The sequence below is a fragment of the Synchiropus splendidus genome, chromosome 1, assembly GCF_027744825.2.
Source record: "Synchiropus splendidus isolate RoL2022-P1 chromosome 1, RoL_Sspl_1.0, whole genome shotgun sequence".
Lineage (NCBI taxonomy): Eukaryota > Metazoa > Chordata > Actinopteri > Syngnathiformes > Callionymidae > Synchiropus > Synchiropus splendidus.
In genome coordinates, this window is record NC_071334.1 from 18,516,907 (window position 1) to 18,541,250 (window position 24,344).

General features: G+C 43.0%; 2 protein-coding genes across 6 annotated transcripts in view; one reads left to right on the plus strand and one right to left on the minus strand.

Moving 5' to 3' along the window:
• Nucleotides 1–11,613, plus strand: part of prkaa2 (protein kinase, AMP-activated, alpha 2 catalytic subunit) — a 12,336-nt gene extending 723 nt beyond the window's left edge. For 2 of the 4 annotated variants that reach the window (XM_053854332.1, XM_053854331.1), the window contains exons 2-11: nucleotides 60–246; nucleotides 1,690–1,831; nucleotides 3,597–3,690; nucleotides 3,906–4,050; nucleotides 4,535–4,622; nucleotides 4,772–4,996; nucleotides 5,071–5,233; nucleotides 5,653–5,991; nucleotides 6,072–6,198; nucleotides 7,217–11,613. In XM_053854332.1, coding sequence (XP_053710307.1) covers nucleotides 147–246; nucleotides 1,690–1,831; nucleotides 3,597–3,690; nucleotides 3,906–4,050; nucleotides 4,535–4,622; nucleotides 4,772–4,996; nucleotides 5,071–5,233; nucleotides 5,653–5,991; nucleotides 6,072–6,198; nucleotides 7,217–7,470 — 1,677 coding nt within the window. In that variant the 5' untranslated portion in view covers nucleotides 60–146 and the 3' untranslated portion in view covers nucleotides 7,471–11,613. Of the gene's footprint in view, nucleotides 1–59; nucleotides 247–307; nucleotides 1,608–1,689; nucleotides 1,832–3,596; nucleotides 3,691–3,905; nucleotides 4,051–4,534; nucleotides 4,623–4,771; nucleotides 4,997–5,070; nucleotides 5,234–5,652; nucleotides 5,992–6,071; nucleotides 6,199–7,216 lie in introns of those variants that run through there. The other 2 variants (XM_053854334.1, XM_053854335.1) reach the window with 2 other exon arrangements.
• Nucleotides 10,929–23,853, minus strand: LOC128752747 (proteoglycan 4). 2 transcript variants are annotated; one of them, XM_053854330.1, is made up of 19 exons: nucleotides 23,656–23,853; nucleotides 22,299–23,395; nucleotides 22,057–22,229; nucleotides 20,872–21,048; nucleotides 20,514–20,802; nucleotides 20,290–20,411; nucleotides 19,556–19,584; nucleotides 19,424–19,458; nucleotides 19,154–19,322; nucleotides 17,585–17,744; nucleotides 17,378–17,510; nucleotides 17,276–17,310; nucleotides 17,122–17,206; nucleotides 15,738–15,772; nucleotides 15,390–15,459; nucleotides 15,256–15,327; nucleotides 15,164–15,183; nucleotides 15,044–15,077; nucleotides 10,929–13,312 (listed from the first exon to the last, which is right to left on the minus strand). In XM_053854330.1, the coding sequence occupies exons 1-19, from the start codon at nucleotides 23,662–23,664 to the stop codon at nucleotides 13,306–13,308; spliced, it is 2,751 nt and encodes a 916-aa protein (XP_053710305.1). In that variant the 5' UTR covers nucleotides 23,665–23,853; the 3' UTR covers nucleotides 10,929–13,305. The 2 variants fall into 2 exon arrangements, with proteins under 2 accessions (XP_053710305.1, XP_053710304.1); XM_053854329.1 differs by having other exon boundaries at nucleotides 10,945–12,966.
• Nucleotides 23,854–24,344: the final 491 nt, after the last annotated feature.

Here is a 24,344-nt window from a genome sequence, read left to right on the forward strand (position 1 = left end):
TAAACCGTTCCTCTGATGTTTAACGAGCCCCCTGAGTGATACATCACTCCTCCTGACAGGAGCGCCCCGCCCCTCCGTGCTCTCCTAAAGCACGCAGGCAGCACACCCACCGCGACGAACGAGCCCAGTCGTCGGTAACGGAGAAGATGGCAGAGCGGCAACAACAGAAACACGAAGGCAGGGTGAAGATCGGCCACTACATTCTCGGAGACACGCTCGGAGTGGGAACCTTCGGCAAAGTGAAGAGTTAAGTCACGCTCGCGTGTCACGACTGTGTGAGTGCAATATCGTAGCAGTGCCCCCTTCGCAGGGCAGAGTGGAAGTCGCCGGTGGTCAGTAGGAATCCGGCGTAGGTGTGAGGGGAGACGCTATAAGCGGAGGAGATAGTCGACGTAAACGTGTCTGTGAATAGCACCGCTTGAAAGTCAAATTCTTCCAGCGAAGCCCCCTGTAAACAGCGATGGCAGGTGCAACTACCTGGCGGACTGTGGTCACCGCTAAACATGCTCCCTGGCTCACGTCATTTTGCCATGTATTGTGCTTTCATCTCGACGCTCGACGACGTTGGCCGAAGCTCAAAGCTTCTCCCGTTTTCCATACGCACTGACGCGACAAGCATGTAGGGATCTCGCAGTGCTAGCGAGTTTACCAGCCCGCCTCGTTTCACAGCCATGACAGGAGCCAAGTGTGACAGAGGGGCTTAAGAGAGGGACGTGGTTTTTTTCCCCTGCTCCTCCGGTGACCTTGTGCGCCTTAGCCTGCACTTGAATATCCTGGAGGTCGTAGGGAGTGGAGTTTTGAAGGATGTAAACAATCTCTGTGGCGCGCCGCTTCTACTAGATAGAACTGCTGCACAAAGTATTCGAAAGATATAACTTTACTGACAAGCTTTGTGCTTTTAACTAGGAACGGTGGGGGTTGGGATTATTGAGTGGCTGTCTTCCTTATATCTTTGGACTGTAGAATGGGGTACATCATTTCATCATCTATTTCAGTACAACTGTTATTTGTTTGTTTAAATGGCTGCTGCCCAGTCTCAAGATCAGTCGGGTTCAAAGTTGACCTCACTATTGATCTGCCGCAAAGAGTGTTCTCATTAAAGATTAATGCAATGTTAAAAAAAAAAATACATGAAAGAATGTTAGTTGACTTATTTGTTTTCTAATTATCGGTGGCTTTGATATGGACATCAAGTTATGTTTTCATCGAATTAAGGAGTTGAGCTGAGATGGCCTCTGGTCCATGGAATGAATGGCGGGGGTCAGAAAACCCCCCAAAAGATTTCTTTGCCACCACTAACAGTCGGACCCACCCACCGAATTCTCACACACGCTGGTCACACTAAAGTGTGATTGATCTGATGCAATAACATCCCCAGTTATACATTATTACTTGTTCCATTTTAAACTGTTTGAATTGGAAACAGCATGGCTTGTTTCTCTTTATGACATGTGGTTTTATGATGTAAGTAGATCATCAGTTGTAGTTTGTTCCACAACAAGTTTGTTCTGAGACACAAGCTTCTTTCAAGTCATTTGGCTTATGCCTTTGTTTTGGAAACAAGCTGAAATAGTGGCTACCCTCATCGGTGTTTGAGCAATAACAAAGTAAATCGCATATCTTCTTGGCTTGCACTTGTGATATGTCACTTTGTTTGCTGTAAAAAAAAATTCTCTCTCGCTTTCACAGTTGGGGAACATCAGCTGACGGGCCATAAAGTAGCAGTGAAGATCTTGAACAGACAGAAGATCCGGAGTCTTGATGTGGTGGGCAAAATCAAACGGGAGATCCAGAATCTCAAGCTGTTCAGGCACCCGCACATCATCAAGCTGTAAGTTTGTGCTCAGCTAAAATGCTCACTGTTTTCACTGAAAGCTGTTTGTCGTGGCCCGATTGTTGATGTTGACAGCAGCTGCGCTGCACTTGAGCATGCCCACGAGGTTCCCAGGTGGCTAAAGAAAAATCCTAAATTTAGTGAGGTCGGTGCATGACTAGGTCCCGTCCTGTTTTTCTATCTATGGGTGATTTTTCTGGATGCACTTTCTATGACGACTTGTGGAGAGTCAAGTTTGTAGGTTGGGTGTTGGCGGTGTGTAACTGACAAGTACGTGATCCTTTAGCTTCAATTTAACCTCATTTCACGGATTTGCATCCACGTGTTTAGATGTGGTGATGAGGATCAACACCTTTAAATTTGACTCAATAGTAGTCCGGAGGAATGTGTTGGAAGCTTACGTTGTATAGCTTGGAACAGAGCCATGGCGAAAGAGTTTTTTTTAGATTTGTTCACACCAGTGGGACTGAGGAACTATGCCAAAAGGGCAATCTCCGTATTGTCAAACGATTTATGTAGTGACCTTCACCTTTGGTCTTTGGAAAGCAAATGTCTCCCTTGGGAGTAGCTTGAGGTTCTTTGTCTTCTGTCAGAAACTCCATGTGGAGTGCATCGTTTCTGTCTCAATCCTTTGGAGGTTTTGCCTGAGACATCTGACTTTGAGGAGGCCACAAACAGGGCTTCAGCAATCTTGAAGCATCTTACATTTTCTCACACCAACTTGATAAATAATTGTTAAAATATATGAACGTAGAGATAGTATATACAGTGTCTTTCTAGCAATTGACACGTTCACACATTGACTCAAGTAGTGTTTGTGATACTTGGGGAACCTTTGAACATTTAACTTTTAAAACTGTATCTGAAGAAATGCCAATAACACATTGTAGTAACACATTATTGAGGAATGACCTTCTCTGTAAGGTTTGGCTGATGCAAAGCCCATTGATCATATCCAAAACAAACATGGAAGAGCACTTCAGTGTTTCCTCGCTGTGGCTGCTTCTCCTTCTGGCCTCTCTCTCTCTCCTTATCAGAGCACATCTCTGAGCAACAATCCCTGTGTTATTTTTAGGTGTGGGTCAGGGTTAGACCACCACCACACTGTAAGCTATGTCAGATATTTGTACTCTTGGGGCATGAGCTTGCTGGCAGAACACAGACTTGCTTGTTTATTTTCTGAGAATTACTGGTGTGTTTGTGTGATACATTCACTGGATGCAGTTCACAGAACTACATAGTCGTAAATTGTATTTGAAAGTTTGAATGTGTCATGAAATATTTCTAAGAATATGTCTCTGTCGGCGAGCGGCCTCTGGCGCTGTAGATGTTTATGAAGTTCAAAATGCTCTGCTAGCCGCCATGAGATTGAGCCTGTTTCAAATGCAGTGACCTTTATAAACCCGAAGCTCAGCAGCGTTGATGCTTTGCTTCACTCCTCTCACTAATTGTGTTTCATGTTGCATATGATTGCTTACTCTGCAGCACATACTGGATCAAAGAAAACAAAAGGCTGCTATTACAGGGTTCCGGCGGAGCCTGAAGAAGTCTTAAAAGGCATGAATCCAAAAACAAGGCCTTAATAGGTTTAAAAATGTCATAATTCATAATCCAAAGAATAATTTCTGAAAATTGTTTTTACTTTAGTTTCGAATTTCACAATATTTGGTAACAATTATTTATGCATTAAAAATAAAATGCAGTTTGACGTGTGATGAACTAGTATTAGTGCTTCCAAAGGTATGTGTAACTTTTGTTTTAGGTACCAGGTGATAAGCACTCCTACAGACTTCTTCATGGTGATGGAATATGTGTCCGGAGGAGAGCTGTTTGACTACATCTGCAAAAATGGACGGGTAAGAACATGCAAGTGGTCTTGATTTGGAGTTATATCTTTCAAATGAGGCACGTGTATGCTCATAAACATGTCCTAGTAGGTGCTTATTGAACAAGAAGCGTGTTTAGCCGGTGTTGCAGTATCTTTCCATACAGTATTCTCCATAAAGAAAGTCTTTTTTGTCCACATGCAAAGGTCACTTTGAGTGAAACACATTTTATTTGTATCTCTTAGGTGGAAGATTCTGAAGCTCGTCGGCTTTTCCAGCAGATCATCTCGGCTGTGGACTACTGCCACAGACACATGGTGGTCCACAGAGATCTCAAGCCGGAAAACGTCCTGCTGGACGCCAGCAAAAATGCCAAGATTGCTGACTTTGGTAGGAATCGAAACAGTAAAAAGTATTGTTCTTCTAAGACAGCAAGACACTATTGAAAATTGAGGCAGCAGGGGGTCTGAGGAGGGAATATGTCCCCTGGCAACGGGCATGTCTCCTGTCAGCCCTGGCCCGATTCCTTGAGGCCTGCTGTCATCTGATAGTAGGGAGATACACTGAGGCTGAACAGCAGGAGTGTTTTGACTGAAACCGACACATGCTAGGAAGAGATTTAAAGGAACAGTGCTGGCAGCTATAAGACTTTGTGAAGCTGATCAAACAGATTGATCGCTCGTAGGAAGTACGAGGCTCATTCAATTAGAGCAGATTTACCTCAAAGCTTAGCGTCTCGGCGGGTGAAAGAAGATAAAGGCATCAGCGGGGTGAGTCGCAGTCCACCTGCTGTGGGCCGCTCTCACACTGATGTTGAAACATCACAGAAAGTCAGAGGACAAGGTCTTTAAGAGTGTGTCTGGTTGTGTGCCAGGTCTGTCAAACATGATGTCAGACGGAGAGTTCCTGAGGACAAGCTGCGGGTCGCCCAACTATGCTGCTCCAGAAGTCATCTCAGGAAGGTGTGTGTGGGTTTGTTTCCAGGCGCAAGTTGAAGAAGCGCTGTTGTTGTTATTGATTTCAACTAATCCAACTTCATTCTGGTTAGTCTGTGACCCCCAGTTATTGTGCGTATATGTCCATGTAACCGCCATGTATCTCGGTCCTTCAGGTTGTACGCAGGTCCAGAGGTGGACATCTGGAGCTGCGGGGTGATCCTCTACGCTCTGCTGTGTGGCACGCTTCCATTTGATGATGAGCATGTTCCCACTTTGTTCAAGAAGATCAGAGGAGGGGTCTTCTACATCCCTGAGTACCTGAACCGGTCTGTGGCCTCACTGCTGATGCTCATGCTGCAGGTGGACCCTCTGAAGAGAGCCACCATCAAGGACATCAGGTAGTGTTGTCCAAGAGTCTTTGGCTTTAGTAAGGCGTGAGGACAATCCATCAATGAACGCTCTCATCCATCAGAGAACATGAGTGGTTTAAGGAGGACCTGCCTGGATACCTGTTTCCTGAGGATCCCTCATATGATGCCACAGTCCTGGACGAGGAGGCTGTGAAAGAAGTGTGTGAGAAATTTGAATGTACCGAGTCAGAAGTCATGACCAGCCTGTATAGCGGCGACCCTCAGGTGAGTGTGCCTGGAGTTCTGTCAAAGGCTGGCTCTGTTCTTTAAGCTTCACATTTTGCTGTGTAGTTCTCAAACACCACTGTGACTTTGCTTGATGTTATGACAATGAATCGCTTACATTGTGGCAGGACTAAGGAGTCGCAGGTCAAGTTCTGTGTGTAGTTTATTCTGTCATCACAACAAAGATACAAACCGAAAGATCAGTCCCTACCCATCATCCCACTGGGTGAGGGACCACACTCCTTAGCACCCGCTACACAACTCCCCCCCGAACACCCAGAGGGAAACCTGAGGGCCCCAGGACTCTTAACATGAATATGATATGGACATGCATGAGGTGGAAGATGATGCTTCCTCTTCAGCGGCCGACGGACGTGTTCCGCAGCAACCAAGGGCTCTTGTCTTCCCTGTCTGTCTAGGATCAGCTAGCCGTAGCGTATCACCTCATCATCGACAACCGGCGCATCATGACTCAGGCCAGTGAGTTCTACTTGGCCTCCAGTCCACCACAAGGTTCCTTCATCGAGGACGGCATGCCACTGCCACCGGGGGTCAAACCCCACCCGGAGAGGATGCCCCCACTCCTGGCCGACAGTCCCAAGTCTCGTTGTCCCCTGGACGCCCTGAACACCACGAAGCCCAAACCTCTCACTGTGAAGAAAGCCAAGTGGCATCTCGGGATTCGGAGTCAGAGCCGCCCCTATGACATCATGGCTGAAGTGTACAGGGCCATGAAGCAGCTTGACTTTGACTGGAAGGTAAAACCAACCCAACAGTGCAGGGGTCATTCCTACGTAGACAAGAATGCTTTGTGTACATTGTGTCTGTTGCCTCTCAGGTGGTGAACCCATATCATCTGCGTGTGCGGAGGAAGAATCCAGTCACTGGGAATTTGGTTAAAATGAGCTTGCAGCTCTACCAGGTGGACAACAGATCCTACCTGCTGGACTTCAAGAGCATTGATGGTCAGTGGGACACTGTGGTGGTTATGTTGGTGACCATGTTGGATTCAAGTTTTTCAGCTGCCCCACAAGTCTTTGACTTGTACTTTTGTTTGATCTTTTTTACTGCGCTCCTCACTGTTGCACCTTTTCATAAGAACTAACAAGCATTTAGGATTGAAAGTCAAATTTCGTCCTTCTCTTCTTGGTCTTTTGTAAGCTGGTTACCTCCTGACAGAATTCATTTTCATGCCGCCAAAAATAGCCTGTTTCAAGTGGATACTTGTGAACCAAAGTACTTTAAAGATTTACAATCGTTTCACTGCTCTCCAGTTTCTGTGCAAACTTCTCAACTTTGATATCTAATCTAATTAATTCATGGGAATTCAAGGTCAGACTTTGAGGCTTTGGTTCGATAACGGTGAGAAGAAAAGAGCTGCTCTCTAGAATTTACTGTACTTGGATTTGAACTTTCTAAAAAGTTGCCGACGGCCATGCTGTGTCTTTGTTCTTGGATTAGTTATTGATTGAACTTCAACCACCATCTGCTTGAAATGGTCTCACCGAAATGTTTTCATTCCATTTCAAGAGATCAAATAGGTTTTAGCAAAAACACACATTGCAGAATAATAAACCACTGCAGCTCAGGCTTGTTGTGTGGCGACATTGAACCTCGCTCTGTGAGTGGAATAGTCATTGTTTCATATTGTGTCCTGTGGGGAGCAGTCCTTGTGTAGCTTGGATTAGATGTGTCCATGTGGGCTTCACATGCACGCTCTGTTGTCATTCAGTAGGTTCATATGTGCTCCACCGAAAAACCCTTCACTGCAAGAAATGATCAGAAACAACTGTTTCATACTATATTAAGTCACATGACAAGCACTAGAAAAAAAATATATGCACTGTTTTTTGTAAAAAACTTTTTTTAATCAACTAAAACCAAAATGTGCTCATTGTGTGAAGAATTAAGGAAATCTAATCTAAGATTAAAAATAGGTATTTACAGTGACCAGTCATTCATCTTTTTATCTTCTCCACTCAGACGAAATCATTGAAGCTGTGGGTTTCAAGTCTGGGTCGTCCACTCCCCAGAGGTCAGGCTCCACCGCTGGACTCCACAGACCCAGACTCAGCATCGATTCAGTCAGCCCAGCCTTGGTGGATCTGCCTCAGCTCAGCTCCTCCCTGCCCGGATCCCTGTCTGGCAGCTCGGCTCAGCTCACGCCACGACAGGGGTCACACACCATGGACTTCTTTGAAATGTGTGCCAGTCTCATCACCACTCTGGCCCGCTGAGACCTCTCGGACCCTTAGAGCCCCCTGCTGTGCCTGGATGTCAGCGCGGAGGAGGACGTCACCATGTAGCGGATGTTCATCTTGAAATACCAAAGCGGATAACAGAGGGAGACGGAAGAGACTGTCCTCTGAGTTGGCTGCAAAAGGATCCAATCTTGAACCTGTGAACTTTTGAAAGCTGATGAGGTGAGACAACTTCTCTCCGACATGTACCCTCAATCTTTTATCACCTGTCATGTCCTGCGAGTGGAGATTCTGCTGAGTCAAACTGACCTCCATCTTTTAAATCGACAGAGCGTTCGCATTCAGTATAAAGAGGCCATAGAATGAAATGTGGGTTTCATATATACGCAAAAAAAAGATGCTGAAACCGTCATAAAAACAACTTATAAAGGTCAGATACACAGATGATGATGATGATGATTCAAATGAGGGATTTTTTTCATACTGTAGACCAAGGGCAACATCTAACCTGATGCCGTCACATTTCATTCATATATATGTATATATATATATATATATATATATATATATATATATATATATATATATATATATATATATATATATATATATATATATAGATAGATAGATAGATAGATAGATAGATAGATAGATAGATAGATAGATAGATAGATAGATATACCTCACAACTGCTCGATATAAAGAACTCGCCTCGTGTGAATCCGATGTCACAGTGGCTGGAAGCGATATCTCCATTCAGCTGAGGTGAAGATGAAGAAGCACCAACAGACTTCTATGGCCTCTTTAAATGTGTGACAATTTTATATTGTTTGTTGAAGAGACACCTTTTGTCGTGTTGTGTTTATATTTTTTATTCCACACCATATTACACATCTCATGACCTACCAAATACTGAGCTTTGTACATGATAGATTATTATCCAAATTATTTTTGAGAGATGAAATCTACAGGCAGGTTTTTGACCACCTAGTTTTTGTGTTGAGTTGAATCACAGATTTAAACCGTCTCACATGTATTGTGATTCTCTGAACTTTGCACTGAACGTTTTACACCTGAAGCCCCTCAATGTGTGACACCAAGTGTGCATTGTTGAGTCTTGACATTTGCAGTACGTGTGAGGCAGGAACGAGGGGTGTGGGGGGGGGGGGGGGTCCTGTCTTTGCTCGAGTGCCTCTAAATGAAAGTCTGACCTTCTCCACTTTATTTTGATCATTGAGTTGTGCGAAAGCTCTGCTGCTGTTCAGAACATTCTTGTTTTTCAAAAGGCCTGGGCTCCCCGTCGGTCACGCAGTACACATCTGTTACTATAAAAGGTCAATTGGGACCAGATACATTAGACTTGAGTAGATGCTAAGCTCTCAGCTAACAGGATTACTCCCAATCCACTCCCACGCTGGAGGGGAACACCTTTTGCTAGTGAGTGACTCTCCAAAACCACAATGGAAAAGCTGAATCGAACTATAGAATACAATGAGGAGTAACTTTGTCATATCTAGAAAAAAAATGTAGGACTCATGTGAGACGGTTTCGAAGATCTGCTGCAGTTGTGGAAAAAAGCCACTGAAACTTTTTGTAGTTGCCTTAAATATGCAACAAGATGCGTGTGCGTGTGTCCTTCGGAAGATTACCGATTTAACTTTGACCCCCTGTACACACGGTCGCTTCAGTTCGCTTGGAACGATCGTGTGTGAGGCTCTCCATAATACATTCAGTGCCGGCCTGGGTGTGTTTGACGTTGCATGTGTTCTGAGTGTGAAAGGAAATGCATCGCCCCTGCTGCGCGCGCCATGAGCTGTTGTCAGGGAGACACGAAAACAGAGCGGTAGGCCTCACTATCATAGTTTTAGACATGTTTTTAGTAGGAGTGCGAGTCTCTCAATGATGACGTGTGTCATCAGTTGATGAGACTATGTTGGTTTTGTGCGACAGCCATGGCCTATTTAGAATTGGTTTCACATGTGATCAGATCTGGGGTGAGTGAGGGTTCGACGTAGGAGCCGCATGGGAGAGTTCATTACCACTCATGTATCAGATTTCAATGTGCTCGCTTCAGACACACGTAAAAAACATGTTGCAGTACAAGTCAGATTAAAGCCAGGTGTAAATGGGGCCGCTGCCGGTAGCTGTGTGCGCGCAAATAAAACACTCACACTGGACCTCATTTTGGGTCACTTACCATATTATTTCTACACACAAGTGTCGCACAGTATTTTACTGATGGAATGTAAAGGGGAGCGTTGGTGCTGCTGTGATGAACCTCTACCTGTTGCCTTTCCTCCACTCTGTTGTTATTGTCTGATCACTTTTTTGGATCTGAGGTGTAACTGTGATTTGAATTTGTTTTATCTTCTTGTCAAATGTGACAAGGTATTACTTCACTGGAGGTGCTGTTGTTTTGCCGGAGATGTCTACTTGAGTGAAGGAACAAAACTTTGATGTCGCCAAAAGAAACAAGTGTCTGACTATCACTTTTGAAATCCTTTTAGTGTGATGCGTTTGATATTCATGAACAAGTCGCTCAACAAGGCTGGGAGTATTCGCTCCATAAATACATTTCAAAATAGAAGTTTGAGCTGCTGAGATGGAGTTTGTCGATGGAAGATTATGAAAAGTGAAAGCTGTGAAACACAAAGGTTGACTTGAAAAAGACAAAACAATGTAAGTCAGAATCTTCTGAATTAAAATAAAAATTGTTAAAATCATGCACACACTCAAATTTAGGCATCCACAGATACTGGGCTTGAGTACTCATAGACTGGCCACCGATACCACTTCACAGGCAGTTCACAGTTTTTGGATGTCAGTTTATGACAATTTTGTAGAATTTGTGTTTGTACTGCAGTGAAACGTGACATGCTGAGGAATGTGGTTCAAATAATTATGGAAAAAAAAGTGTAATGCCCTAAGTATTTGGTATCAGTCAGTACTCAAATGCAAGTACTTGTACACAAGTCAAAAAAGGTGGTATTGGTGCATCCCTACTCAACATCAAACCCATTAGGAGAGAGGTTTTCTTACCTTGATTTTTCACAACTCTTGGAACATTTTGCACAATTAAAAGTCAAATATTTAACAATACAATGAAACACGTCAACATGTTCTTCGACCGGTGCACCTCATATGCAGACTAGTCATGAAGATGGTTGGTGACTAGTCAACTATCAAAACAGTTGTTGACGCCCTTCCTACCTTAAAAGTCCAGATCACGGAACAAACATTGAAATGATGATAGAAACAGGACGTGAGCAATTGGGTACAAAGTAACTATCTATTTGCATGGAGTAAATGAGTAATGAAAATACAAAATATCATAAGGAAAGGATGTGAATTATGGATGGAGGCACAGAAGGAAAAGCAAGTCCAAATACTTTAATGTAACGTCATGTTCTAATGTTTAAGGTGAAGCTAGTGCTAGACCTCTGATAGAAAACAGCGTAAATAAAAACACTCCGAAACTGATGAAACAAAGTTGCAAGTTTTACCTCAAAACCCTTATTGTAAACCTTATTGTGGGTGCACAGAGTGACTCTCAAAATAATGTATTGAAAATGGGAACTGTTTTAGTGCAGTTTTAAAATTCAATTTGTGAATCTAGAACTGGTTTTCACAGCTTCACTGAATATCTCAGCAAAGGACGAGCTTTTTCTTTTCCAACAAACGCTGTTGAAATGATTTTGTTTATCTTTGTGAATTAATTTGAAAATGTTTGTGTTGAAGGTTTCACTTGTCAAGGTTCCCTGCACGAATCCCTGATTCCATGTGATCTGAGTGTCTCTTGCCTGTTCACTGATGATGATGTGATGCCTCTACACTCCTGTTCTCCATGTAGCGTTCGGGTCGTAGCACTTCAATATTCACTCCGACCCAGAACACACCATCAGTGGTATTAAAAGAGCAACTGGAATATGATCTTGCAGATGTCATACCGTATTGCAACCACCGTTGGCATGTTCGTCGTACAATCTGGATGAGGCACATCTTACCTGTTGCACCAAAGTGTTTCCCTGCAGCTGTTACCTTTAAACGGTGTGTGTGCGTGCGTGTGTGTGTGTGTGTGTGAGACACTGAGGTTTATTGGTCTTGTTCTGCGCTGCATGTTATTATTTGCACTTTAATGAATATTTATTGAAAAAAAAACAATAAACAGTAAATAAACAAGTCTTGGTTTTTGATAACCTAAACACACACGTCACAGAAAGATTATTTTTGTGTTTTTCTTCTAGACAAAGTTCACTAACATCATGAACTTGTGAGGTTTGTTGTTCCTCCTGATCATTATTACTGTTCTGGGCCTGGTACTCAGGACTGAAGGGATGAATGACGTGCCTGTTCTACATGAAAAAAAAAAGTTCAGCAAAAGGAACACTTGTCATGAGATGAAGACTACAATCACAGATGCCTCAATACACTTCAGCTACTTGAATCAACATACAATGATTGTGTAAAATGCCCCATACCACTTCACAAATCATGCTTTGAAGTCATGATCCTTTTTTTTTGTTTTCTCCAATAATATACACGTAACATATTGTTAAATATATTATCCATATAGTTAAGATTGTTTTTAAAATCGCCAACCAAATTAAATTTAAATTATATTGTTGTTGTTTTTTTGCTCATTCATGTAGATATTTAGATGTTTATGTGATAGAAGCAAATAAAAAAGGACTATATCTAGAGAGCAGGCATCAGGGGGAGCTAGTGAGTTATATGCTTACTTGAGTACAAAAAAAAGATTTTTGACTTTCTCTTTGAAAACTTCTACGATCAGATTCACTGGTCCACAGATTTCAGAAAATAATCAACATTGGCTGCTTGTTGCAGGTTGCAGCTTTCCATGAGGGAGTCAGACTTTCCTGAGCGCATGCAGGGAGATGTTCCATCCATCTTCTCCAGCTTGTGAGACTTCTTGCATTTTGTTTGTACCATGTTGAATAACTAAATCTGAGGTGCTGCCCTTCATTCCTACTGCTGAGACAAGCAGCTCCAAGGATCACGGAACAGTCCCAAAAGCACTGCGCCGCTCATGCAAAACATTACAACCACCAACTGCAGCCTCGTATAAATTTTGTACATAAAATTGTTCATCTTTTTCATCAAGTCAACGTCCCTCTGATCTTTAGTTTCCTGCAGTAAATGGTAGAGTGAGTTCAAAGGAACATTTGAAGACCATACCCACAGTTCAAAGATGTCTGACCTATCAGCAAAAGTCAGACCGGCACTTGAGTCCCACCTTTACAGGTGCAAAAGTCCTTAATCAGCACAGATGGTGGTTAAAAGTCACAGTTGAGAAGGTGAAGTGGTCACAGTATTTTGGGGTCAGAATCATCCCAACAGTCACTCTGGAGTTGGTGCTGACAGAAGATGCTAAAGCTTGGAAGCGAATAGTCTGAAGGCTCCTGCCAGCGCTCTGATCACGGCATGGGAAAGTCTGCATACAGCTCAGGAGGAGGTAAGATCAGCGTGGTGGGGTTGTTGAAATCCATCTCTTGCGAGGAGCTCATTGCTGACCTGTGGAGACAGACATGAGTTCAAAAAGCAGCGTGTCATCGAAAGCATAGCAGAGGAAGGTATAACATTGCAACCACCAGCTGGTGTTGTGTGGAACATGTGCATGTGTACGTACACTTTTAAAAAATGTTTAACTATGACTGGGGAAAAAAAAAGATTCTATCGATTTAGAATTGATTTAATCTAAACGTTTTCATGGCTGAGGCAAGTGAACCATTTGGGATTTAAAACAACTCAAGACATGGAGCTGGAAGGAGCTAATTTCTGGAAGAAATGCAACAAACCTTAGAACCGACGTGACCAGGTTTATGACACTGCGCTGTTGACGTTAGCTTCTGACTAGAAGCTGTGTGGGGCAAAACAAATGAAACTGACTTTAGCAATGTCTCATGCGCAACAGACCACCGAGGTTCCGTCGAGCCGCTATTCACATAGCTGAAATGTTGAAGTACAATTTCAGGCTTGAGTTTTTGTTTTTTTTTTACGTTTAAGTTATCCAATGTTACAGTTTTGGACTTAAAATTAGTTGTTTAAGGTGAGAAGAAAAAAATCATTTTAGATTTTGTAACACATTTTTCAAGAGCACATTCTGAATCGAATCAAAATGAATAAATTCCAAATATTACAAATCAAAATGGATTCAATTTCAGGAGTGGGAAGCTGGACATGATACCCAGCCCTGCTGTTTACTAAGGGGAAATAATATGTCTAAACTTGAAAAGCACTCATGACTGAGCTGGAGTCTATAACTTCCATGATTCAATAATGTTACCAGCAAAAACATTCAAATTCAAATTCATGCTGCCTGCATGCAGGCTCAGAACACCACCAGGAATTTAGGCCAACAGCACCAAGTTTTCAAACCGCCAACGATTGCACCACAACGTGTTGTCAAATGAACAACCACAACACATTTTGTCACCAGTCACGTGACAATTGAGGGTGAGATGCCATACAAGTGAATTCAATACCTCCCTGGCTATATATGCAACTAGATGACCACCAAAAGTCAATGACTTCTGAATTTACAACATTTCTAACCAACCCAGAAATTTCTTGAAAACCCTTTTTGCATCCTATTGAGATATACTGTTGACAAAGCAACAAGCAAATGCCAGCAAAAGCAACATAAATATGGAAATGAAAAAGCAGCTAAAAGCAGGACTTATCCATTAAATAATAATTGTGCTCAATGTTTTGAATAAAGTGCAAGTGTTACGTTTAGTAAGTTCAATTTCTAAGCAACATTTACGTTCTGAAACATCTGACATCTAAATAGTGCGTTACAATTTTGAGGTGGGACTTTTAGAGCTTAGTTTTGATGAATTATTTCCAGAGAGGAATAATCAGTTGATCCAAATAACTCAGATGAATGATTCATGATCTTTCTTGCTCGGGGAACATTCTTCAGTGCACCATTTCTAGGTGTGCCATATTACAAATTGTGATGTCATAATTAAACCATTCATGGTGATAAGATTGAGGATTGATGGGCGGAAAATTGAAGTCTGATAATCCCGCCAGAAAACAGCAGGATTTAAGCACAAAAATATTGTTCTGCGCACCTTATGCAGCAGCTTCCACCCTGGTGTTGAAGCTTACGTGTTTTGATTCAACTTTCATTTGATCATTCCAGAGTCAAATATAAACATGAGATTTTAAAAACGTTTAATAAATTGCATTTTGTTCTAAAATTGATATAATAATGAATAAAAAAAAGTTCAGCTAAAGCTACATTATTATTATTTTTTTTTTGTATTGTTATGTCAGAGTTTCTCATGGGTGATGAGGTAGCACTGTGAAAGGCAGCCACACCTGTTCACCCTGAAACTCCTTAACACAGAAGACGTGCCTGGACTCATCCCCTGCTGTGCCCTCATGCAGCCTAACACCACAAACATGATGAAATCCATTTGTGCTGAGTTCACTTCCTCTGAGGATTTTCCATTCCCCTCTTTCATCCTGCCCTATGCAGAAGCCCAGCGCTCAGAGAGGAAGAGGACGTGTTTGACTACAGGTTCCACAACATGTCTGGAATTTTTCTGAGGCCGTGTGCGTGTCTGTGTGTTCCACTTACGCATCCACAGCCTCCTCTGTCACTTGCGCAGGAGCTGAGGAGGAATCAAAGAGACAAGAGAGTTCAGCACACATTGGTTAAACATGTCCACAAAATGAAAACAAACTTTGAGGCCCTCACCTGTACTCAGTTCGGTGGGGCTGTAGGAAAGACAGGAAGTGACCGTTCAGACCACATGTAATGTAAGACATCATGAAGCCGAAGGTTGTTACCTGACTGTCGCCGGTGCAGGTTTGGCTGTGTGGAAGAACGTGGCAAGCTTCTGAAGCGCTTCATGTCGAGCTCTTGAATGGACAAATAAGGTGAAGGATGGATCGAGTCAATGCGTCGGCGCAGGACAACTTACTTGACATGAACTCCGTCAGCGCTGATGTCACTCTGACTGTGCTGATGGTTGATGCTCAGCTCTTTGTTGCCTTGAAACACAGAGCAAATCCATTAAAACAAAAGCAAAGTTAAAACATATTACTGAGGAATCTATTATCAATGCACAATTGCTATGTTGTTGCCTTGACTTCCTGTTTACAAAGACTGCAAAGGTGTGTCACATGGTTGCGATGTAGTGAACAAGTGACCGAAACATTGTGTGTGTAGCAGTGGAAAAAAATGTCACACAAAACTGTGAATATTATCAAAGTGTTTTGACGATCATAATCTGCGATCTGTGTCTTACAACAACAGCCTTGTTTCTTACCCATGTCTGGCATGGAGAGAGTCCTCGCGTGACCCCTGCAGGAGAAGACAAAAGATTTCAATATCTGAATGAGAATATTACATTGGAGCAAGAACAGCCCACGCGAATCTTGTTGATCTTGACCTTGATGACCTTTTGTGCCTGTAGGTGTCGCTTCACTGAGCGGTGTGAGCTAACGCCCACTGTGTTGAGCAACTACTCACCGCCTGAACAACTCATGGTCTTTGTACACCAAAGACCATGAGTATTTTTTTTTGTTAATAAAAATATATTAATGAAATCCACTGTGTTTTTAATCGTGTGTGCAAACATCCTTAATTATTTGACGTTAAACATAGTGTATTTGATGCTTCAGGAATGCTGTCTCTAAAATCTGTACATGAATTAATTAAATAAAAAAAAAAGAAAATAAAAAGAAGTATAAAGCAATTGAAAGTTGGCAGACATCCATGCATTCTACTGTTTGCTACTGTTCAGGACTATTAAATGTGGAGAACTGGCATATTGAACGTATCAATATTTTAGCTTTGTTAGTATTTCTTGTGAACAATGTACAAAATAAGTTGTTGGTGTCTGTATAATGCAGCCACACCATTTCAAACATTTGAGATATTTTGACAAAATGTCCACAATAATATTGGATAAGATTCTGTCAAATTTTAAGAGATTAGATTAAAATCGATCATATTGCCTTACTTCTTCCTACAGTGGGGAAATTTTGGTTGTTATGGCAGAATACGAACATTAAAGTCATTTAAGACAAAAAATTTGATGTTAAAGACATTAACAAAGCAACGCAATCGAGAGAAAACACTAGAGACAGAAAATTTGTACCTTCCTAATTCCCATTTAGTTTATACATACTTTTCAATGTTCTTTTTTTTTTCTTTTTCATGTTTGTTCGATTATTTTTTCCCCGTTTACTTTCTTTTTAATTCACAATTTATATCTGTGTCTTGAAAACAGAATTTTTGTAATTTATAATAATCATTTTCATGTCTATTTAAAACTAAAACTAACAATGGACCACGCGTGCCAGAACTGCATGTGGCACATGCAGAATGGAGAGGACACATTAGAGCTTAAGCACTGTAACACAACACATCAAATGAGAAACAATCGGGGGTTGGTGCAGACCATACTGAGCTTGAGTTGACACTCAACTACAAATTGACAAAGACATGAAGTAACAAGAGAGTAGTAATATTAGAGAGGCAGGGGTGTGACATCATTGTTTTCATGATCCTCTCTGGGAGTTTCAGGAAGCTGTGGTTTGTCTGAGTGAAAACGCAGCTTGCATGTGGAAGAAAGACGGCTCCGACACAGTACTGGTGGTTACAAGTCTCCCTCTGAGAATCATATGAGGAAGGTGTGGAGCACTCACGCTTGAGCCAGGGGGTCAGGGTTTTCAGCAGCAGGTGAGACGGGTTCATCATCATCGCAGGCCCACTCTTCACTGTCATCCGAGACTGGACACAATCATACACAACAAACATCAGTCCAGCTATGCTTGGAATCTCTCAGAGCAAGATACTCACAGCTTTCTGTGGACAGTGGGTAGTGATTTGAGTTCCTGAGGAGGGATGCAGGCATGGTTACATTACAATCTGTGTGTGCATGAGCGAGTGTGCGGCTCATACCTGCTCCCCACGCTGGCCACCTCCCCGTTGACAATGTTGCTGCTGCTGATTTGGCGACTAACCGCAGCTTTCTTGCCCAACTCCAGCATCTCCTTGATGTCCAGCTCCACATGATCCACGGCAATGTAGCCATCTGGAACACAGGACCCGCCTCAGCCACACGGCTTCTGTGTAGTACTTCTACCTCTCTGCACTCGTCTCACTCACAGTTGTTGCTGCTGTCTCTGGCCAGCCACTTCCCTTTGGGGCAGCTAGTTGTCCGGATGATGCTAACAACGTCGCCATTATTGACAGGCAGGTCGTTCTTTCGCCCTTTCGTCGTCACGGTAACAGTAGCTTGGTAGATAGCATCTTCCTGTCCTGTGATCTGATAAAGAAGAAACATCTTTAAACACTTTTATCCTAAGAGAAGAAACGTTTTTGTTGGGAAGTACCCTGAGATAAGAAGTGCTTTCCTGCCACAGAGGTGGGCAGTATAATAATGAAATATCACACCCATCATGCCAGTTTTATTGAACTTCTACCCTTTACACTGGTTTTCCCAAATTCACATTCTAGTCTAGAGCCAAACCTTATTCGTACACCTCAACACTGACCTTCACCTGGACCCTCACAACAACTCCACAAACACCTATTGCCATATCCCATCGTTTGAGGCCTAAAGGTCGGCACACACATAAGGATTTTCAAAAATCTTAAGTGATTTTTTTCTTTTATCTGTCGGTGGTCATCACATATGAAGACAATAAATCTGCTGCATCAAAAAAGATTGTGCCTCATTTTTTAAAGGTGGTTCTTCATTAAAAAAAAAAAAAATCAGTACAAATAAGTGTATACATTGGGTTGGAAGTGCACCAGTGGTGAGCTCTCTTTTCCAACTTCAATCTGTTTTAAACTTAAATTTGATCTCATTTAGTTTCCTTCATCGTGGATATTTTGGTTATGACGTCACATTGTATGATGTAGAGCACCTGAAAGTGTCGCATTAAAAATGCTTATATAAGTTTACACATGATAAATATGAGTTATTTCCCTATAATTAATTCTTGAAAATGAATCCGATAAACTTCCAGGCCAAGTATTTTCTTTCCAACTGAAGCAAAAAGTCCAACAAAACAGAACATATTATGCTATTTCCTCCTTCAAATGATGTATATCATTGCCCTTTTTGATGCTTCTGATCCCACAAGTCATGGTATGTGGCCCACCAGGGTTTCAAGTTGGTTCAATGTTGAATTCCATACTGAATACTGAAGAGCTCCGCAAACATCGGCATGGTGACCCATGACACTCTTGAAAGCATTCTCGTCGTTGGATGGGATTGAGTTTGACACACAAGTCTCACTCCTCAACTGTGTCGCTCAGATGCCTGAAAATGTTGGACTTGACTGATGGGTCATGAATCTATAGTCATGATGCCTTTATCCACTGCCAAACACCTCAATAACAAGGATATTAAACTGCTGATAAGATTAGGAAATCGAACCCAAAGTGCACTCGAGCCAATCTCAGGTGGAGGACAGCTGTTGGAGTTCTGACAAGATTTATCAGCGATAGCTCAAACACTCCCCAAAAAACAAGTGTGCCCAGATCATCTGTCAGAAATATCAGCAACAACCAAGAAATATGTACACAGATTCCTGCGCACGCCACTCGGCTCGGTCATGGGAGGAATGAATCCAGACTGGTTTGTATGCCAGGACGCAGACCCCACCCTCCCCCGCCGCCTGTCTCACCTGCTCTACCTCCCTGCTGTCGAAAAGAACAATTACTCACATTGAATTTCTTCTTCATCTCATTCTCCCTCTTCTCCCTCTCTTTCTGCTCCTTCTTTGCCCGTTCTTGTCTTTCCTTCTGCTCCTTCTTGTCCTTCTCCAGACGCTGCTTCGCTTTCTTTTTCATCTCTTTCTCATCAGGGCCCTCCGCAGCTGCTTTCTTGTCACTTCTGGAAAGATCAGAGTGATTCCAAACTTTGCTCTTGCAGCGTGTGTTTATGACAGAATGGTGAGTTTGGGGAACAGCGAGGACGACAGCGGATTTACTTACTTGCCAAACCTGCTCGTCTTGCTTTTCTCTTCATTCTGTTAACAAAGACGCACAGATAAGATGCATTAATGTGCCATTGAATTAGGAAAATCACTGCTGTATGATGGTGAGGAGGATGTAAAACAAACTGACCGTTTCCTGTGTGGCCTCAGCATAAGGATCTGTGCACACACAAACATAAGGAAGAGTGTTAACTGAGGACAGGAGGAACTGACCGGGGAATGGAAAAAAATTCACTACTTTAAATAAATTCATGACAATGAGTTTTAGTTCGTATTGTATATAAAATATTAATGGTTATGATTTCTGACAGTAACATCACTCTGCTTTGGACATGAATGAGAGATAAGCACATATTTATCTCGGGACACAGGGGACGATAGGTAGAGCTGCGGGGACAGTGCCATTTTTTTCTTTTTTCAAAGACAGCCACATTTGTCAAGATGAATGTTGGCTAGCCTTTCTGTTACTTTCTTCATTGAAACACACAAATTATAAATGAATGAATTTTTTGGGGGAAATTTCTTTGCTAGTAAATAACTTCTTCAAAAGTAATAAAACTGAAACATTCTCTTTAAAATATCTCTGCCTTTTATGCCTGAAGGTCAGGAAGATAATAGCAGTTGAGCTGATAAATGTTGAAACACTAAAACACTCGTTTTATTGAGACTGCAGGTTAAAATTGCTCAAGGGTGCCAAACTGCCTCCAGCAGGACTTTGGACATGCCTCAGTTAAAAATGAGCATTTTAGATAATTATTTATTTATTTGGAACAAGGACAGAAGCAGCAAAGCCACTGTGTTCTGTGGTTTTTGACGTCTTGCTTCACGAGAATAGTCATGACTGTCTTGGATTATGGGTCTTACTTTTAAGCGGTCTTTTGCACTTCTTGCCAGCATCTAACTTTCCCTTCTTTTTGTTGTACGCTGTGCTGACGTCTTCATACATGTTGTCTGTAGTGTCGTATACACCTTCGTCAGTTTGCGGCCTGTGATGAGAAAAACTCATTCATCAATTCTCATGAAACATTATTGATCTTAAACACATGAATTCTACAGTCTGAAGAGGAGATGGCGCATGTGCTTCTCACCCTGCAGCAGGTTGAGTCTCTGGTGACGGCGTCTCTGGGAGGTGGATCTGGGTGTTGCCTTGGTATCCATTGGTATCCACTTGCACCCCAGCAGCCAAGTCAGAAAAGCCGTTACTGTAGTAGTGGGAAACGTTCTGAGCGTCCTGATCTTCTAGAGCAGTGGATCTCCCGCTCTCCCATTCTGACATCTGAAGCTCTGGGGAATGAGCGTCTGATGCCACATCGTTGAACTCCGGGAGGTCTGTGGTGTCAGTCCCCGGGAACTCAGCAGGGACATGGACCTCCTCACCTGTGGTGCAGAAATATTCATCATCAGGAGGCCCCTCTTTGAGGTTTTAGTGTGATGTGAGGGACCCACCGCCGTTCACCAGAGGGGGGCTGAAGTTGAAGAGGTTGACACTGGGTGGTCTGGCGGGCTTCTCGGGAGCTGGACCCAGAGTTTCAAGGTCAGGCAAGGCTTTCTTTGGTGGAGGAGGTGGAGCCATCTGCGGCCTCGGTATAACTCCAGCCAGCTCACTAGAGACGCCCCCTAATGCTGGAGACACATGATATTCAACAACAAGGTGAGGAGAGCAAACCTGGAGGAATCTTCCAGAAGTCAAGGGAACAAAACAAGCCATGCAAATCAGTGAAAGTGGAGCAAGTTTAGCGACACAGGAGCCGGAGACAGAATGTAAATTGCAGTCTGAGCTTGCGACAACAATTCACCGTCATAACACGGTGTGCTAGTCCTCTCTAAAGTGAGAGGATTTTTATGGAGCTGAAAACTGTTTTAATGTGCATAAATTTAGGGGAAAACATTGATGGGAAACATTCCCTTCATTTTCTGTCATTAAATTGAGACAATTTTTCATAAAACCATGATATGAATTTAGCCTCAAATGAATTGAATACATTAATAATTTGAGGAAATCAGTAGGACAGTTTGTGAAACATTACTCCTCACTGCACATTCTGGAACATTTATGTTGGTTAAATATTGAGGTGGAACAGCAGCACAATTGTTTAGATCAGACGTTCAAACAGTCGAAGTTAACTGTAGCATCTGTCTGTTTTTCTCCACGCTGCAATGTGTGTAACCATAAAGCAAATCACAGAAATATTTAAGATCACACGGCAGAGATCTCCACAGTTATAGTTTGGAGATTACAAGTATTCAGTCCAGACAGTTTGCCAAATCCATATTTGGGGAATCACTGATTCATGATGTACAAAAAAAAAACAAACAAAGAAAACAATATCGCTCCTGTTTTGTCGATTATTTTTTGATCAACAACTGTGTTGCCGATCTGGCTTTCAGCAGTTGTCATAACCTGACACAATGGAGGTTTGTAGGCAGAATAGTAGGAAGATACAAAGAAGAAAAGCGTCCTGCAGCCTGTCATTGCTGACATTCCTCCTGCTCTGATCTCATCGGTTGTTTCTGGCAGGAACCTTCAACTGAGGCTCATTGCACCAAACACACCCGGATTTCTCTGCGTGGCACGTCCCAAATGTTTTGATGCCTGTGATGTTGAGGACTGAGGGAGGGTTCTGAACTCACTGTGGTCAAGGCCGTTAACTTCTGCCGGTTTCGGTGAAAGGGCGCCGCCAAACCGATCCTCATAGTCAATGGGTGGAAGTGCAGGGGTGGACTGGGTGGGGCTTGGTGGAGACTGGGGGAGCTCTTCAGGAGGTGGGGTGACAGTGTGGGAGCTGGTCGGAGTCGTCCAAGCACTGGTGACAGTTTAGGTTTATTAATGTAACGTAACTGTAATAAGAGAGAGGACCGGTGCAGCTGCTTACCTGTTGCTGATCTTCCTGCGAGCCTTCTCCAAGGCATTCAGGATGCGCTGGTCAGCAGGAGAACACTTCTTTGCCGGGCTCATGTCCTCTGCCCTCTCGAGGGCTGAGAGTGCTGATATTGGTCGTTCGGGTTTAGGTGATGGTGGCGCCGATGAAGGCTCCATAAGAGAGGAAGGCGGCTTCTCCGCTGCAGCCTCCACAGCAGCAATGACAGTCTCAGGTGGAGAGGGAGTGAGAGGGGAGGACTGAAGTGGATTTGTGATGACTTCATCCTGGGCGGCAGGCGTGCTAACTGGCATGGTAGGAGTTATCAGAGGCAGTGTTTCCCTCTCCGGAGTCTGGATCTCAGGAGTTGGGATATCCGGAATAAAAACAGGAGGGGGTGCAAAGTCTGGAGGGGCGGGAATGTTGACGGGTGGAGTCATCCCCATGACGACATCAGAGTATGGTGAGACCGGACTGTGTGGTGACAGCTCTGGCTCTGAGTCACCAAAGTCTGAGGGAACGGGAATAAGTGGAATTACTCCATCCATCTCAGTGCTGGGTGTGTCCAGGATGGGATCGGTCGCAACCTTCTCCAGCGAATTCTTCTTAAGAGACCTCCCAAAACTCATAAAGCCTTTCTTCTTTGGGGTTTGGACTTTTGGAGGAGGTGTTGCAGCCACTAACTCACCAGACATTTCCTTTGAAGATCCTAGAGTCAAGAGCTTTCGTTCTTTTGAGCTCCCTTTCTTTTGCTTCTCGGAGGACTCCTCGCTGTCTTTGCCAGATTTTGTCGGCTTGTCCTTGCTGCTCTTCTGCTTCCCCTCACTCTTCTCTTTACTCTTGGAGTTGGTCTGGAAAAGAGGTTTCTTGCTCTCCTTCTTGTCGTCCTTGAAGATCACTCGTGGGGCCATGGCCGTGTTCCCCTCCAGGGTCTGGTTGATGGTGGTAAGAAGGGAGGGTCTTGCCCCTGCAGGAAGGTAATGTGTGGGGCTAGTGGGAGGGGGGACCACTTTGGGTTTCTCTGGCAGAGCAGGTTTCAGCTTGGGTTGCTTTAGAAGGAGGTCCTCCTCCTGAAACTTGGCCCTCAGGGCTTGAAAGTCCATAGTGTCCTCCTGTGGTAAGAATTACACTCAAGTTGTGTTTCACTGTTTCTGGTTCATATTTCCCATGTAACTGAATGAAATTTTGGGGTTCATCGCCCGCACGTTGGATAGCAGAGTGAATAACAGAAACAAAAATATCAATACAAGTTTCGACTGCTAACACTGATACATGATATTTACATATGTGTACCATCAAATAAAGTACGTCTTAGACCCTCCAAATCCTTTTCCTTTTTACCAGTAAGTAACGATTGTGAAATGTTACGTACCTGGTCCATGATGTTGTAATGTCAATCAAAAGAGAGATTGAAAAAATAATCCAGACTGCTTGTGTCCTTCAGCCTCTCATGGTGCGTGTGATGAAAACACACGGGCAAAAAAACCCATAATATTAAATGTCAAAATTTTGTGTGTCATCCAGCGCGTTCTCCATGTGTCTTGGTGCTGGTTTCAGTGGAGGAATGAGACTTAACACACGCACACACTGAGTCTTGTCAAACAAGTCTGACCCACACACACATGCACACACACACACACACACATGCATTTTTTAATAGTGCAGGAATGTCGTTTGTCCTGCGCTGAGTCACTGTCATGAAACCTGGCTGCTGCATTTATTTCTTGTAAGTTGACATTATTGTACTGTATCTAAAGTCTTCTACTTGTAAATGTCCAGTGAAACAGGAAGTGCATCTGATCTAGAATGTTATCATATTGAGTTGTGTGTGGTGCGTGGATTATTCATTTGTAGACAAGGAAAGAGAAACAATGCGAAGTTGGTTTACATTCCAGGATTATTGCAAAGGATACTAAGTATCTCTGACTAAACAGCGCTCTCACCTTTCATGCGCCAGGTACCATAATGCACTGCAACAGTTTAAGTAATGCAATAACCCAGCACTTTTACTCAAGACATTTGACCAGCAGAGTTGAAGTAGAATCGCAGTGCATCAGTTTG